Source organism: Crassostrea angulata, chromosome 4 (genome assembly GCF_025612915.1).
Source record: "Crassostrea angulata isolate pt1a10 chromosome 4, ASM2561291v2, whole genome shotgun sequence".
NCBI lineage: Eukaryota > Metazoa > Mollusca > Bivalvia > Ostreida > Ostreidae > Magallana > Magallana angulata.
This window is the reverse complement of record NC_069114.1, coordinates 38,562,213-38,575,945: the sequence shown is the minus strand read 5'-3', so window position 1 is coordinate 38,575,945 and position 13,733 is coordinate 38,562,213. Positions and strand designations below refer to the sequence as shown.

Sequence of the window (13,733 nt, the reverse complement as noted above, 5' to 3'; positions counted from 1 at the left end):
CAAGTATGACGCAGCTACGACGGAAGACCTAATCGTTGCTTGCAACGAGCTCGTCTCTAGTTTTGTATATTCCCCTGTCAAGAATACAAGTACTGAAAAAATGTGATGGCAGAAATTCTTTATGTAAAATGGAGTGTTGCACAAACTAAAAGAAATATTTCAAATTCAGGGGTTAAATGTCAAATGGTCCTGGGACCAATATTCACAAAAAATAGAAGTTCCTGCAACATTCGAACTCGAGACCTTCGGGTAAGTAGATCGAAGCTACAACTATTTCGCTATGTACAGATTTGGCGATATATCAGCTTAACACAAGATATTGCGGATACCGGGTGGTTTGTAGTACAAATGTACCGGTAGCTACCTGGGAAGGTTGACACAAAGGGGACACAAACGTAACACTTTGAACAAAATCAACCAACCCCTACATCGATGGTTAAGGTAAAATCACCAATCAATCTTCATCCATGGCAGAAAAAAAGTTTTGTTACACGAACAAGACGCTACACTTTGTGTAGAACGATCCTTGATTGACGAGTTCATTTAAATTGACTTACATGCATCGGTCAAACGCCGGGTTCAGATAAGTGCTGTCAGCAAGATGTATTAAAGACTGGTGACTGTCACTCGGCGTCTTCAGAGGGACCCGGGACTCGACACCTTTCTATCGCCAAAGGATCTTAAGTAAAGGAGAAAATCCGAAAACTGTCTATTCTGTGAAAGAAAGAACTGTTCGATGCCCGAAGGGCCGAGAACAGTTCTTTCTCTCACAGAATGGACAGTTTGAGTATTTTATCCTAGTACTTAAAACATTTTCTCTATTGTTAACCTAATAAATTGTCTCGTGTTGGCTTGAATGATTGCTAAGATTACGTAACACTATTTATTGTGCATTTAAAAAACAACAGCAAAATGGGTGAAAATAATGGTGTATTGTTGAACTTAATGGACAGTGCCAGGTAAGTTTATATTTATATGATACCTAAGGTGACTTCTGACTACTCTCTGGGTAAAACTCAATGAGAAAAGATGTCTTCATCAGATGGAGAAAGTATATTTTTGACCCAATCACAATTCAGAGATCCAGAAGAAAGTGTAAATACGGATGGCATTTTGAGTGATATTTTTGACATGAAAAAACAACATCAGAGAGTGAGTGAAATAATTCATTGAAATGGGGGAAATTCAAGTGATGGACAAGGGGGAAATTCAAGTGATGGAAAAGAGGGAAATTCAAGTGATGGCCAGTGTGAAAAAAGATGAAAATGTGCGATACCTGTGATTCCAATAGCAGTGCATCTAGGGAAATTAATAATACCTTTGAAAATATGTCTTTCTCATTCAAATTCTGATATGCTTCTGGAGTCACATTTACAGAACCATTCACTGAAATGGTCAGCATACTTGTTGTGCATGTATGCCTTTCTCTGGAGATGATATGGATATGATAAATTCGTATTGTTGGAAAATAATATTTTAGATTACCAATGTTGGTATTTATGTTTATTTTAATTAAAGTAAATTTTCCTAACTGTTGAGGACCAACATTTAAAACCTGTACAATAAGTTACCTGTAGCTGTACATTAAGTTGGAGAAACTGTCGATTAAGTTAAGAATCGACAGTGTTTTCCACTTAATGTACAGCTACAGGTAACTTAATGTACAGGTTTTAAAACTCCAAATATATTACGCTACGTACATAATGTACCAAAAACATAAAGGATTACATAACAAAAATGTTTTAATTATAGGTAAAAGACCTACTGCAAGTCTTCAGACTCCATATTATCTATTCATAGTTTTACTATTGTAAATAAATTGTAATTAAGATTATAGAATTTATAATTTTTCCGTTTTCTCATAATATAAAACAAAATATCTTTGATATTTTATTTGATTAGATTTGCCAATTTAATTTGGTTTCTAGAGCTGATGTCTAACCCTTGTTTAATTAAATTGTTTATTATTTTCAGAGTCTCCAATATGAAGACAGTTTGTTTGGGGTTGGCGCTTTTAGTATCAATTGCCAGTGCGCAGCTGGGATCGCTGAGGAGGTAATAGTTAGACGAAATTAATTAATTACATGTATGTATGGGGGAGTTGTTCCTTTCAATAATGTTTAGTTCGTCAGCTAATTGATACATCTTCTTGTAAACGTAAATGTAATACGGAAAGCTTAAAAAATAAATGTTTTATATTGAGCTGATATGTACTTTAAAAAAACGAAAAAAAGACGATAGCATTATCAACTTCCATTTAGTTTTCCCATCTCCAATTCTTACGGAAGTCGATATAAAGTTACAGTAACAATCAAAGTACTAAAGTGCTGACGGGAGTTGATTTTATCGATTATCATTTATTTTAAAATCAGCGATATGTGATTTAGCATGGCAAGTAGTATCAGTAATCGAACTATTTCTGAGAAATTGTATGGATCCAGGCAAGATTGAACTCTATTTTTGTTCAACCAAACGCTCGACTGTCTCCGTTTATCTCCGACAAGCAAGAGAGACTCTCTGTTTTGTCGGATATTAACGGAGACAGCCGAGCGTCTGGTTGAACGAGACTACTACATTGAAGTCTAGCGTATGAATACATGCATACGACTTCAAAAAATATCTAAATTGTTTGTACCATTTAAAATCTTACAATTTTCATGGTATAAATAAATAGGTTTTCTTGAAAAACAATGCTTCAGAATACATTGCATCGAATTTTATCGATTATTTTCAGGAACTAAGTGTTGTCAGCGGTATTGATTTGAGCTTAGGTCCAAACACTGTTTCACTTTCGGTTTGCCCGAGTAAGTGCATAGGAGGGTTGATTAAAATCAACTCCCAAAAAGTGTGTGTTTCATACGTGGAGGGGCATAGTAGTAAAGTGAATTGCAATTTTTTTTATTTTAATTTAAACTTAAGGTATTATAACATTTCTTAACTCTCCGTCGGTGAAATGAACTGATCTGAATTTCGTATAAACAGCATTTTCTCAGTAAAATGGTATATTTCTGCATGGTTTTTGGCCTTGATATCCTTCAGGACCGGCCTCCTTTTAAAAATCTTAGATAATTTGACAGTTTTTGTTCAAAGGAATAAATAAAGATAGAATTGTTCAGGGTCACCTCGGTCCTGGGGTTGACAATTTCGGAAACTGATTTCTATCATTGGGGTCTATATTTACATCGAAAAGTTTAAGTTCATGATAACTCGACAGGTCAACTGCTGACTATGCCACACGTTATGTTTTTTGTGCCTTGGTTCGATTCCATCTGTGGCAATACGTTGTCTTTTTTTAAAATGAACGGCATTTGTTAACACTGTCTTATTTTTTTCTTTATGCAGAAATGTGCATTTTGTATATCATACCTTAGTGTAAGCACGCTTTGTTTGATGACAAGAATCAATCACCCTGTATTGTTTTAGACAGGTGCCACTTTAAAATCAAAGTACTGAAGAACTGACGGGAGTTGATTTTGTCGATGTTTATTTATTTTAAAATCAATGATATGTTATTTTGCATGACAAGTACATGTAGTTTTTAATTTGAATTACGCACATTTTTATAATATGATTTTTTGGACTTGAATGTCGAGAAACCACCATATGAATCATGTTAAATAATATTTAAAGATAACATTAATTCAATCAAACTATGTATCAGTAATAGAAATATTTCTCGAACATTGTATGGACCCAAGCAATATTGAACTCTAGTCTCGTTCAACCAAACGCTCGGCTGACACCATAAATCTCCGACAAGGATTTACGGAGACAGCCGAGCGTCGAGTTGAACGAGACTATATTGAACTCTGGCGTAGGAATACATACGACTACAAAAAATATTTAAATTGTTCGTACCATTTAAAATCTGATTAAAATCAACTCCCAAAAAACCATGATGAGCAAAAAGTATTGCGTTTGCCTTTCCAGAACATCTATAGGAAATTGTTTAATTATGGAAGAGGTACTGCAAAGTAAATGCTGTTCGTTCTTTGCAAAGAACGTGTGCATTGGTGACTTTTTATGCCAAAATACAGGAGAATGGTTTATAGATTAGACAAAAATGGTGGTAGGTCAGTTAGAGTTTTCCGTCCCATTGCCATTTCGGCATCAGGCACGTCCCCTTTTACGAAGGATGCAGCTGTTAATTTGAGAAGATATCAGTTGAATGTACAGTGAATGATGATGTGTTTGAACGCCTTGTGAAAATCCTTCTACATCTACAAGCATTACTCTTCCTGTTTGTTCTGTTGGAAAAACTAAGACGACGTTCATTATTTGTCGCAAAGAGTCAAAGGGTTTGCTACCTTTGAAATCGCGTCGTGCTAGACTTTAGATTTTGTATATAAACGCATATAGAGTGCATGTATCGTATTACAGAGAGTAAACTGAAAATAAAATTTAAAGATAATAAAGAAAGAAATCGTCCATAACTCCTGTTCGGACAACGAATGTGATTTCTTTATTTCAATCACTATATATTATGAGAACTAGAAATCAAGAAGTGGAACGGAAATCGATATGCAATTAGTAAAGACAGAAACCAATACCGGCCCTATAGCTAGGTCAAGTCTTTTGTGATTAACTTGTGATTCTTTACGTTCCATATGTTTACATACAATTAATTATTTGTATTTCAGGAATTTGCTTGCTCAACATTGTATTATAGAAGCAAGAAATGTATAGCGTTATATTTTGCATTCATTTGCATTGTATATAATAAGCTGTTGTTCCGACTTCTACGATATGGTATTGTATTTTTATGCCATGATTTGAGATATGAAATGAAAATTTTACTTGAACGTTTTGGTATATAGTACGAAATATATTGTGGACTGTACGATTTGACAAAAAGCGAACATTTTAATAGAAATAAATCCATATTCTTTGCATGGTTTATGACATCTCAAAATATACTTTATCCTTGTAATGTTTAACCTATACATCTAACACATCATTTAATCCCGCTAATTATGTCATGGTTTGCTATACAATAATGAACTGTTGAATGGAGAGTACAGTACAACATGAGCTTTGGTTTGAGGCTTCATCTACGCGGTGTTTTATGTGTCGTAAAAGATGTGCAAGGCATGACTGTGATTTTAAAGGGACTTGGACACGATTTGAGATCAATTTTTTTTTTTACATTTTATGTATAAAATGGTTTACTTGTGAATTTTAAATGATTGATCAAAATATTGAATGTTAAAGTCAAGTTACAAGCGAGATACAGAGGTATGAATTGATTGTTATGTAAACAAAGCTCGAGTCTTGTTTACCAAAAATCCGAATGAAAAGAATTACCATTTCTTAGACAATATGGCATGTAAAAAACAATTTAAACTTATTTAATATCATTATAAATTTATACTATTATCAACAAAAGAAAGATACATTTGATTGAAACTTACATCAATACAACACAGATGTAAAAGATGAAAATATTCGAGCTTTGTTTACAAAACAAAAAATTGTGAACTCTGTATCTTGCATATAACTTGATACTCACTCACTCAATCCTCTCTGCGCCGTCAGGTGCTTGAGGCGTCTACAAGGGATTTCCACCTGACTCGGTCTGCAGCTACTCTAGGTGCTGTCTCCATGGACAGGCCTCTGCTTTTAAGGTCTTTCAGGGCAGTTCTTCTCCAGGTCTCCTTTGGCCGGCCTCTATTCCTTTTTCCCTGGGTAGTCCATCTTAGGGCGACCCTGGGCAGTGAGTTGGGGGGGGGGGCATGCGCAGGACATGACCAACCCATCGCCAGCGTCTTGCTTGGATGATCTCTGATATTGTAGTCATCCCAATTCTTTTCAACAGCTCTTCATTTGAGATGGTGTTTGGCCAAAAGATCTTTAGGATGCGTCTGAGGGATTTGGTTTGGAAGACTTCAGGTTTTCCAGCACTCTGAACCATATAGAAGGACGCTGAGTACATTAGTATTGAAGATCTTGATCTTCGTGCGGATGTTAAGTGCAGTAGATCTCCATATAGTTTTCAACATTGCAAAAGCTTGGTTTGCCTTGCTGATCCTGGTGTCGATTTATTTGTTGCAGTCTCCCGTTGTGGTGACTTTGCTGCCCAGGTAAGTAAACTCCTCAACATCCTCTATTGGTTTGCTATCGATAAAAACTGGATTTCGGTTGGTAGTGTTTACTCGAAGAACTGGATTTCGGTTGGTAGTGTTTACTCGAAGAACCTGTGTCTTTTTGGTGTTGACTTTCAATCCGATTTTGCTCGCTGTTGCTCCAAGCAGCTCTGTCTTCTGTTGGATGTCCCGGTGTCTGCTTGATAAGAGACTCAGGTCATCAGCATAATCCAGGTCCTCTAGGATTGAGGTCAATGTCCATTGTAATCCCTGTCTCTTGTCTTCTGTAGTGTTCTTCATAATCTAGTCAATTGCGAGGGAAAATAGCATAGGTGACAGAATGCATCCTTGCCTCACTCCGGTGTTCACTGCAAAGGGCTCCGTGAGCTGGTTGTTATAAATCACCCGGCACTCAAAGTTTTCATAAAGGGACTGGATGATGTGAACCAATTTCTGGGGGATGCCGTAGTGACGCAGGATCTTCCAGAGAGACTCACGGTGTAAGCTGTCAAAAGCCTTCTCGAAATCGACAAATACAGCATACAGTGTGCTGTTCCACTCACATGACTGTTCCAGTATCTGTCTTAGTACAAATATATGGTCAACACAGGATTTCCCCTTTCTGAATCCGGCCTGCTCCTGTCGAAGTACGTTGTCTACAGCAGTTGTAATGCGCTGTAGTATGATGCGACTAAAGACCTTGCTGGTGAGAGAGAGAAGTGTAATCCCGCCCAGTTGTTGCAGTCTCCGAGGTCACCTTTCTTGGGCAGCTTGCTGATGACTCCTTTCTTCCAGTCATCTGGGATATCTTCTTTATTCCATATATCTTGGAGGTTGCGCTGCAGTATGTAAGGTGTTTCTTTTTCGTCTGCTTTCAACATCTCAGGACATACACCATCCTCCCCTGGGGCTTTATCATTTTTCAATTTATTTATCGCACTTTTTACCTCATTTAGCGTAATGGAGCCCATTTCAATCTCAAGGTCTGTCTCTGCTTCATTTATGTCTGGGGTTATTGGTGGATCTGATCGGTTCAGTATCATCTCCAAATGCTCTTTCCATCTCTCTAGTTTTCCTCTGTGATTGCCGACCCGTCTTCTGCTTTTACCGGGAGGTCTTGGTTGGGACCGTGATCACCTCTTAGTTTCTTCGTGATCTGGTAGACGGTTTTCTTATCTTTCATTTCTCTCTGTGCTCTCTCAGCAAGCTTATCTGTGTATGTGCGCTTATCTATCCTTGCTGATTTCTTCACTTCCTTATCTTTTTCTCTATATAAGGCAGCTGCCCTTTCTTTTAGTCTGGGTGACTTTGCATCAAGAAAGTTTTTCTTTAGTTGTTTCCTCTCTTCAATGGTGTTCCATGTGTCTTTGGATAACCATTCTGATTTTGTGGATTTTTTGTAGCCTATTGCTTCAGTTGCAGCGTCATTCATGGCCTGATGGAATTGGTCGATAGTGATAACTGTTCCTATCTCGGAGTGCGCTGTATCGGTTTCTGAGAGTGATGTTGAATTCTTCTCTGACAACTGGGTCCTTGAGTTTGGTAACATCAAACCGTTTACTGTTGTTAGTACCGATCTTGGCCTTCCTCAACTGGAGCCGAATCTTGGCTGTAACAAGGTTGTGGTCATTGCCGATGTCGGCATGGCGCATTGCTCGCACGTCCTGAAGAGAGTGTCTCCATTTGCTGTTAATCATAATGTGGTTAATCTGACTTTTGATGTGTCAATCTGGTGATGTCCAGGTCAGTTTGTGGATGGTTTTGTGAGCAAAGAGACTGACGTCTATGACAAAATCATTCTCCTCGCACATGCTGATCATATGAGCCTTTCACCATTGTTTGTGAGGTCGCCCACTGCTTGCTTACCCATTACTCTTTTCCTATTGTGGTTTGACTGCCCCACTCTTGCGTTGAAGTCCCCCATCAGTAGTGTGACATCGTGTCTTGGAATTTCGTCAAGTACTGCTTGTAGGGAGCTGTAGAAGTTGTCTTTGGCTTCTTCATCTGCGTTGTCAATTGGTGCATAGGCAATAACTATGGAGACCTTCGCATACCGCGAGTTGAGTCTAACATATAGTAGACGGTGATTGATAGGCTTCCATTGAAGGATGGTATTGGCGAACTTTCGGCTGATGAGGAGAGCTACTCCCTCATGATGGTTGTTATCATTTCGTCCAGACCATATGATGACTTCTCCTGTGTTCAGTCTCTGTTTTCCTGTTCCAGGCCGTCTGACTTCACTCATTGCCAACAATGATAAGTTGAACTGTTTCATCTCGTTTACCGCTTGGGCAAGTTTTCCGGTTTGGTATTGTGTCCGGACATTCCAGCACCCTACTCGGATATAGTGTTTCGGTGTCAGGAGATCTGCTATCGGGTCTTTAACCGTCATAGTTCCATTTGTATGGCCTGCTTCACTCCGCTCACCAGTTGAAATAAAGTTCCTTGTAGTCGATTCCGTAGCAGTCGTAGGTTTTACGAGGTAGGGTCGCTGGCCCTACGCTCAAACCTCCTCCTTTCTCATCCGGGCTTGGGACCGGCAATGGCGGAGTTTATAACTTGATATTTGACTTTCAAATTTTAACATAGCATTATACACGTCTATATTTATCAGTGTGAATATTGAGAATGGAAAAATAAAATTTGAAAATTTTAAGTCAAATCATGACCAATTCCTTTTAAATAACATGTATGTTGTTTCATCTTGAAACACAATAGCTATATTTAATAATTCTGAAGTTGAACCTCTGGTTTGTATTTCAGATTTCCTTCTGCCTTGCGTCTAGGTAATATCGATGACATCCCCTATACACTGCGAGGACCTTTCGCGAGAGGTATTCGTCGCGCACCAAGGCTCATCAACCCGCTACGCTTGGACGACGACAACGACTGGTTACGTTCCGGATCACTGCTTAGAAGAACCAGTTCTCCTCTATCCAGACTCGGATTCAATAACGGCAGAAATCTTTGGGAAGTCCGAAGAAATCAGTTGGCTTCCAGGGGGCTCGGGGGAAGGCTCAGAAGAGGCTCCCCTTTGGGTGATGAAATTTCAATCATGGGCACAGCAAGAAGAGGGCTTAGAAGAGGTTTATTCTTGGATGACGACGACACCTGGACCACTTCGGTGATGAACAGAGGAAGGCGTCTAGCAAGTGGAGGTCTGTTTGGCAGACTGAGAGGAGATGATGATGACAACTGGACCACTTCGGTGATGAACAGAGGAAGGCGTCTAGCAAGAGGAGGTCTGTTTGGCAGAATGAGAGGAGATGATGGTGACAACTGGGCCACCTCGGTGATGAACAGAGGAAGGAGCCTAGCAAGAAGAGGTCTGTTTGATAGAATGAGAGGAGATGACGACGACAACTGGGCCACCTCGGTGATGAACAGAGGAAGGAGGCTATCAGGAGGCCTGCTTGGCGGACTTAGAGGAGATGATGAGGATAATAATTGGAGATCTCCTTTCTCCAGATCAAGGGGTGCCATGGGCAGAATTTTCAGTAATCCTTGGATTAACAACGACGACGACAATCGGGACCGGCCCGAAAGGCTTGGATTGAAATGGCGGACCTCTCTCAGACCAATATTTGGATCGAATGACGACGACAATAATAATGAAAATATGTTCGGACGAAGAGAATTGAGCAATGGTCTACAAGGGCTGAGAAATGCTGCAGCGCCATTGCGACTTGACAATAACGATGACAATGTAATAAGTCCCCTCCTTCCTCCGACACAGCTTAACCTCGACGACGATGATGATGACAGATTCAGTAGTCTCAGTTCTCTTCGCTCATCGCTTGGCGGTCCACTTGGAGGTCGCCGCTTTTTTTAGAACATTGAAAATAAATATGGACATGGACACCATATCAGCCATGCTTTATGTGACTTATTTTTAAAAGTATGAATAGGTTTAGTATTTTGTAAAATGTAACTAATAGTCAAATTTATCAAAATTTGTAGATGGGTTGCATCTAGTGATGAATCGTTTAACAGGTTTTATACTATGTTCCGAGTTTTTGCTTCCACCACTTTTTGCATGATATTTCGATATTCATAGATACCTTTGTGCTGAAACTACATGTACGTTCATCCTTTTATATAAAAATGTCCAGATTATCTGTTTTGAAACGCCCCCTCTACCGCTTCAGGTTTCAATACACATCCAAAAATAGAAAGTCTACGGGGGTTTTTCATTGCATCAGCCATTAATAAGAAGCCCGGATGATACCGTTGAAAAATTGCCCGAGTACTTCCAAATGGAGAACATTAAAGATGTAAACATTTCCCATTATAAATCTCCGTAAGAAATTTGTTTCCGTTGAACATTTATGAGTGCAAAATGATACTTGCTTAATGAAAATATTTTAGATGTATTCCCTTTTATTGATTTCAACTGTATTTCTTTCACAGGTATGTGTATTTTAATTAAAAATCATCAAACTAATGGAAGCAATAACTTGGGACAGACTATTAATAGATGTTGTGTGTTGACTTATAACATGTAGGTTAGAGAAGTGAATAGGTTAAAAGGTTAAAGATTTATTGGAACATATCCACTCATAGGTAACAATGAATAATTATGATAATCAAACTAATTTTGGGAAAATCGAGTGATGAATAATAAAAATCCTGTCTTTATTCAGCCTTAATTGTAAGTAACATGCAACAGGTTTTTAAAAGCAGGTTCGTTTCTTAGTTACCATGATCCCTATTTAAGGACACTGGGTGGTCAGCATTTTAGATGCGACTTTTATCGCCATGAACCATCTTTTTTGAAAGGAAAATTCTTCATGTTTTACCTTTAAAGTTTTGATATTTTAATTCATCTATAAACATAGCCTCTCTTCTAAAGGAGATTAATAAAGTATATAAATGGTCACAGCCATCCTGCCCTCCTAAACTAAATGTGCTTTGATATTAAATGCAAGATTAGAGGCGTGAAAATAGTTATTCATTTATGCACCAAAAAACCTGTATTTTATTTATTTTTACAACGATTGATAAACAGATTCTACATCTTATTAATTTTAATATCTCTCAGCACAAGGGGGTCAATGAAGTGGGGGGATGCCGGAGTACCCGGGGAAAAGTCACGTGTCCGAGAGGGCAGACACCAAACTCTTTCACTATACTTTCTACTTGGACATCCCTTGTCATGCATGTGATGTCGTGCATGACATATCTAGAAGGATGGCCAAGCGTAAATTTTTGAAAGAGATTAACGACTAAATAGCATGCTATTCTTTGACCTAATAGGGATTACATATTGCCTTTGTATCATGTATTACAGATCCTAAAGTGTTCTGAGTATGTGACCTGTTTGTTCCGGCGAATAAAGAGGTTATTAAAGAGCATAGTTTTACTCGAAAGTATCCGTGCACTCTCTTCGTCCTTTACAAGCAAAATATGTTAAAATAAAAAAAAATTAAAAAATTAAGGCTTCAATTGTATCTGAGTACTTAAAAACTTAATATGACAATTTGATAACAAGCCAGAAGCAAAAATAATTACACATTCGAGTGATTCTCTTCATATAATGCGCTTCCGATTTTCAAACACGGATGCTAAAAAATTTAACGGCTATATTGAAGCATAATTATATAATTGAATCATGCACCAAAACAAACAATGTAAAACTATATAATTTATATAGATAGTTTCTCCATTTGAACAATTTTACACAGAAAAAAGCCTAGGCTGAAAAAATGTCTATTCTGCACTATTATTTTGTGAATAAAAAATCCATATAATTATTCCACCGTTACAATTTGAGTATTTTCCTATACTTTTTTATATAATCTTCTTCTAAAGGTATAGTCTAAAATTTACCTCAATCATCGAGCCGTCTTAAATTCATTGCATCATTTCAATACAGTCATAATCCTTTATTTTAGGTTTATGTAAAAATGGTCGATGTTCTTGATAGTTTTTTCTTCTGTATATCGATCGAAACGTTGCGGGATTTTACTTTATGCACAGTCGCATTTAAACAGGTTAGATTTTTTTAAAACATTGATAGATGTGGCCCTTGATTTATTGTAAAGTTTGAAACTAGGAAGGTAATTAATGATTTTTGAGACACCTGTCGATATTAATGTGGATGAAACTACAAAGTTATCTAAATACTTTTATCCGTTTCGAATTTTTTAAATTTTACAAATTTTGATCAAAATCTCTGTTTTACAAATTTGTGGAAAAAAGATATAAAAGCCCCAGCAGGATTTGACCTTATGACCTACATATTCGTAGTTAACGCTCTGACCGTTTGCGCTTCGAACACTCTGCCGGATAATTATACCAGTGCCAAGGTGGCATTTCTGGTTGCACTACAGTATTAAATTCTCCTATATATTCTTACCAAAATTACCTACCTTTACATGGTCATCACTGATTCAAAATGAACTTCTCAGAAAATACCTTTTCACATCTTGTAGTACTAGTCTTACTTTACAATTTAATACAGAAAAATACTTACCCATCCCGCAAGGCGTGAAATTTTGTTTACATCAAAGTCAATCAGGTGCTTTGTAACTATGTCTAAGACCTTATCACCCCCATATTAAAGAAAAAAAATTAAAAATAGTTAACAGTTTCAAAAAAAAATTTAATTTCTATTTTCTGATTAGACATACCCAAGTTTACAACTCATAAAAAAAATGGACACCTACCTCTCCAGGAAAGTCCTGAAAACAAGGAAAAAACTCAGGAATTATTTCCCGTGGGCCATGTTTTGACGTGAACCTGGACTGAATTACTGTAATGACACCTGCTGCATTCGTCTAAAGTACATCTATTGACAATTGCTCAAAGAGTTTATTATAATTATCCACTTTCGTTATTGGTGTTTTTCACCTGCCTGTAAGGCGAGATATTTATTTACCTTTGAAAAATAAATTCCTACAAGAAAATAACTTTTCCTATAGGGAAACAATTTTTCTATCGAATATTTCGAATTTCCAACTGGAACAAAGGAGCTTCCTGTAGGAATTTAAATTCCGAGAGGAATATAATTGCACAAAACTCTAATCCGATTTTAAAATCCGTTAGGAAGTCTTAATCTCCTATAGGAAAACTACATTGTACCTGCCTGAATAATATTCCTATCGGAAATAATTTCTTCTGTAAGAAATATAATTTCTGTAGAATTTTTAGAAAATCTTATAGGAATGTTAATACTTCCCGAAGGAAAATTTTATTTCTTGTATGGGAATTGTTATTTTCCTATGGGATAATAATTTTCAAAGGTAAATACATTTATCTCGCTTGTCAAGCGAGACACACTATAAACACAGGTGGTTATATATATATTTTTAGGCAATGGTCTATCATTTGGTATGTGTCAATTTTTACGAAATTTCATCCTAAACGGGTGCCAAAATGTCATCCGGCACAGTTTTCACGCATTTAGGTAAGAATTTTCTAAAGCGAAAAAAATTATAAAATTTTAATTTTATTTTATTGCTTATTTCGATAGAAAGTATGTCACAATATGGAGGTGTCCCATAACAAATTCACTGCGCTTAACACAAAACCAAATTAATGAATGCTTATGAATCACAAAATAATCAATCTTTGAATTTAATGGCTGTAAAATATGATGATAGAAATCAAAATAAGGGTAAATTAATGGTTTTATATAAGTTTTGTTCG

At 37.1% G+C, this 13,733-nt stretch overlaps 1 protein-coding gene across 2 annotated transcripts; it reads left to right on the top strand.

The window, feature by feature from the left end:
• The first annotated feature begins 627 nt into the window (after positions 1–627).
• Positions 628–10,706, top strand: LOC128180062 (uncharacterized). Of its 2 annotated transcripts, XM_052847872.1 has the most exons (4): positions 654–684; positions 909–959; positions 1,975–2,055; positions 8,847–10,706. In XM_052847872.1, exons 2-4 carry the CDS (start codon positions 913–915, stop codon positions 9,913–9,915), a joined length of 1,197 nt encoding a protein of 398 aa, XP_052703832.1. In that variant the 5' UTR covers positions 654–684; positions 909–912; the 3' UTR covers positions 9,916–10,706. The 2 variants fall into 2 exon arrangements, with proteins under 2 accessions (XP_052703833.1, XP_052703832.1); XM_052847873.1 differs by lacking the exon at positions 909–959 and having other exon boundaries at positions 628–684.
• The last annotated feature ends 3,027 nt before the right edge of the window (positions 10,707–13,733 follow it).

Bases quoted from the DNA above. Each gene is read 5' to 3' on its own strand.
- LOC128180062 (XM_052847872.1), top strand. From the start codon at position 913: ATGGGTGAAAATAATGGTGTATTGTTGAACTTAATGGACAGTGCCAG. The intron at 960-1,974 runs GTAAGTTTATAT...TATTATTTTCAG, and splicing joins AACTTAATGGACAGTGCCAG to AGTCTCCAATATGAAGACAG. The intron at 2,056-8,846 runs GTAATAGTTAGA...TTTGTATTTCAG, and splicing joins CAGCTGGGATCGCTGAGGAG to ATTTCCTTCTGCCTTGCGTC.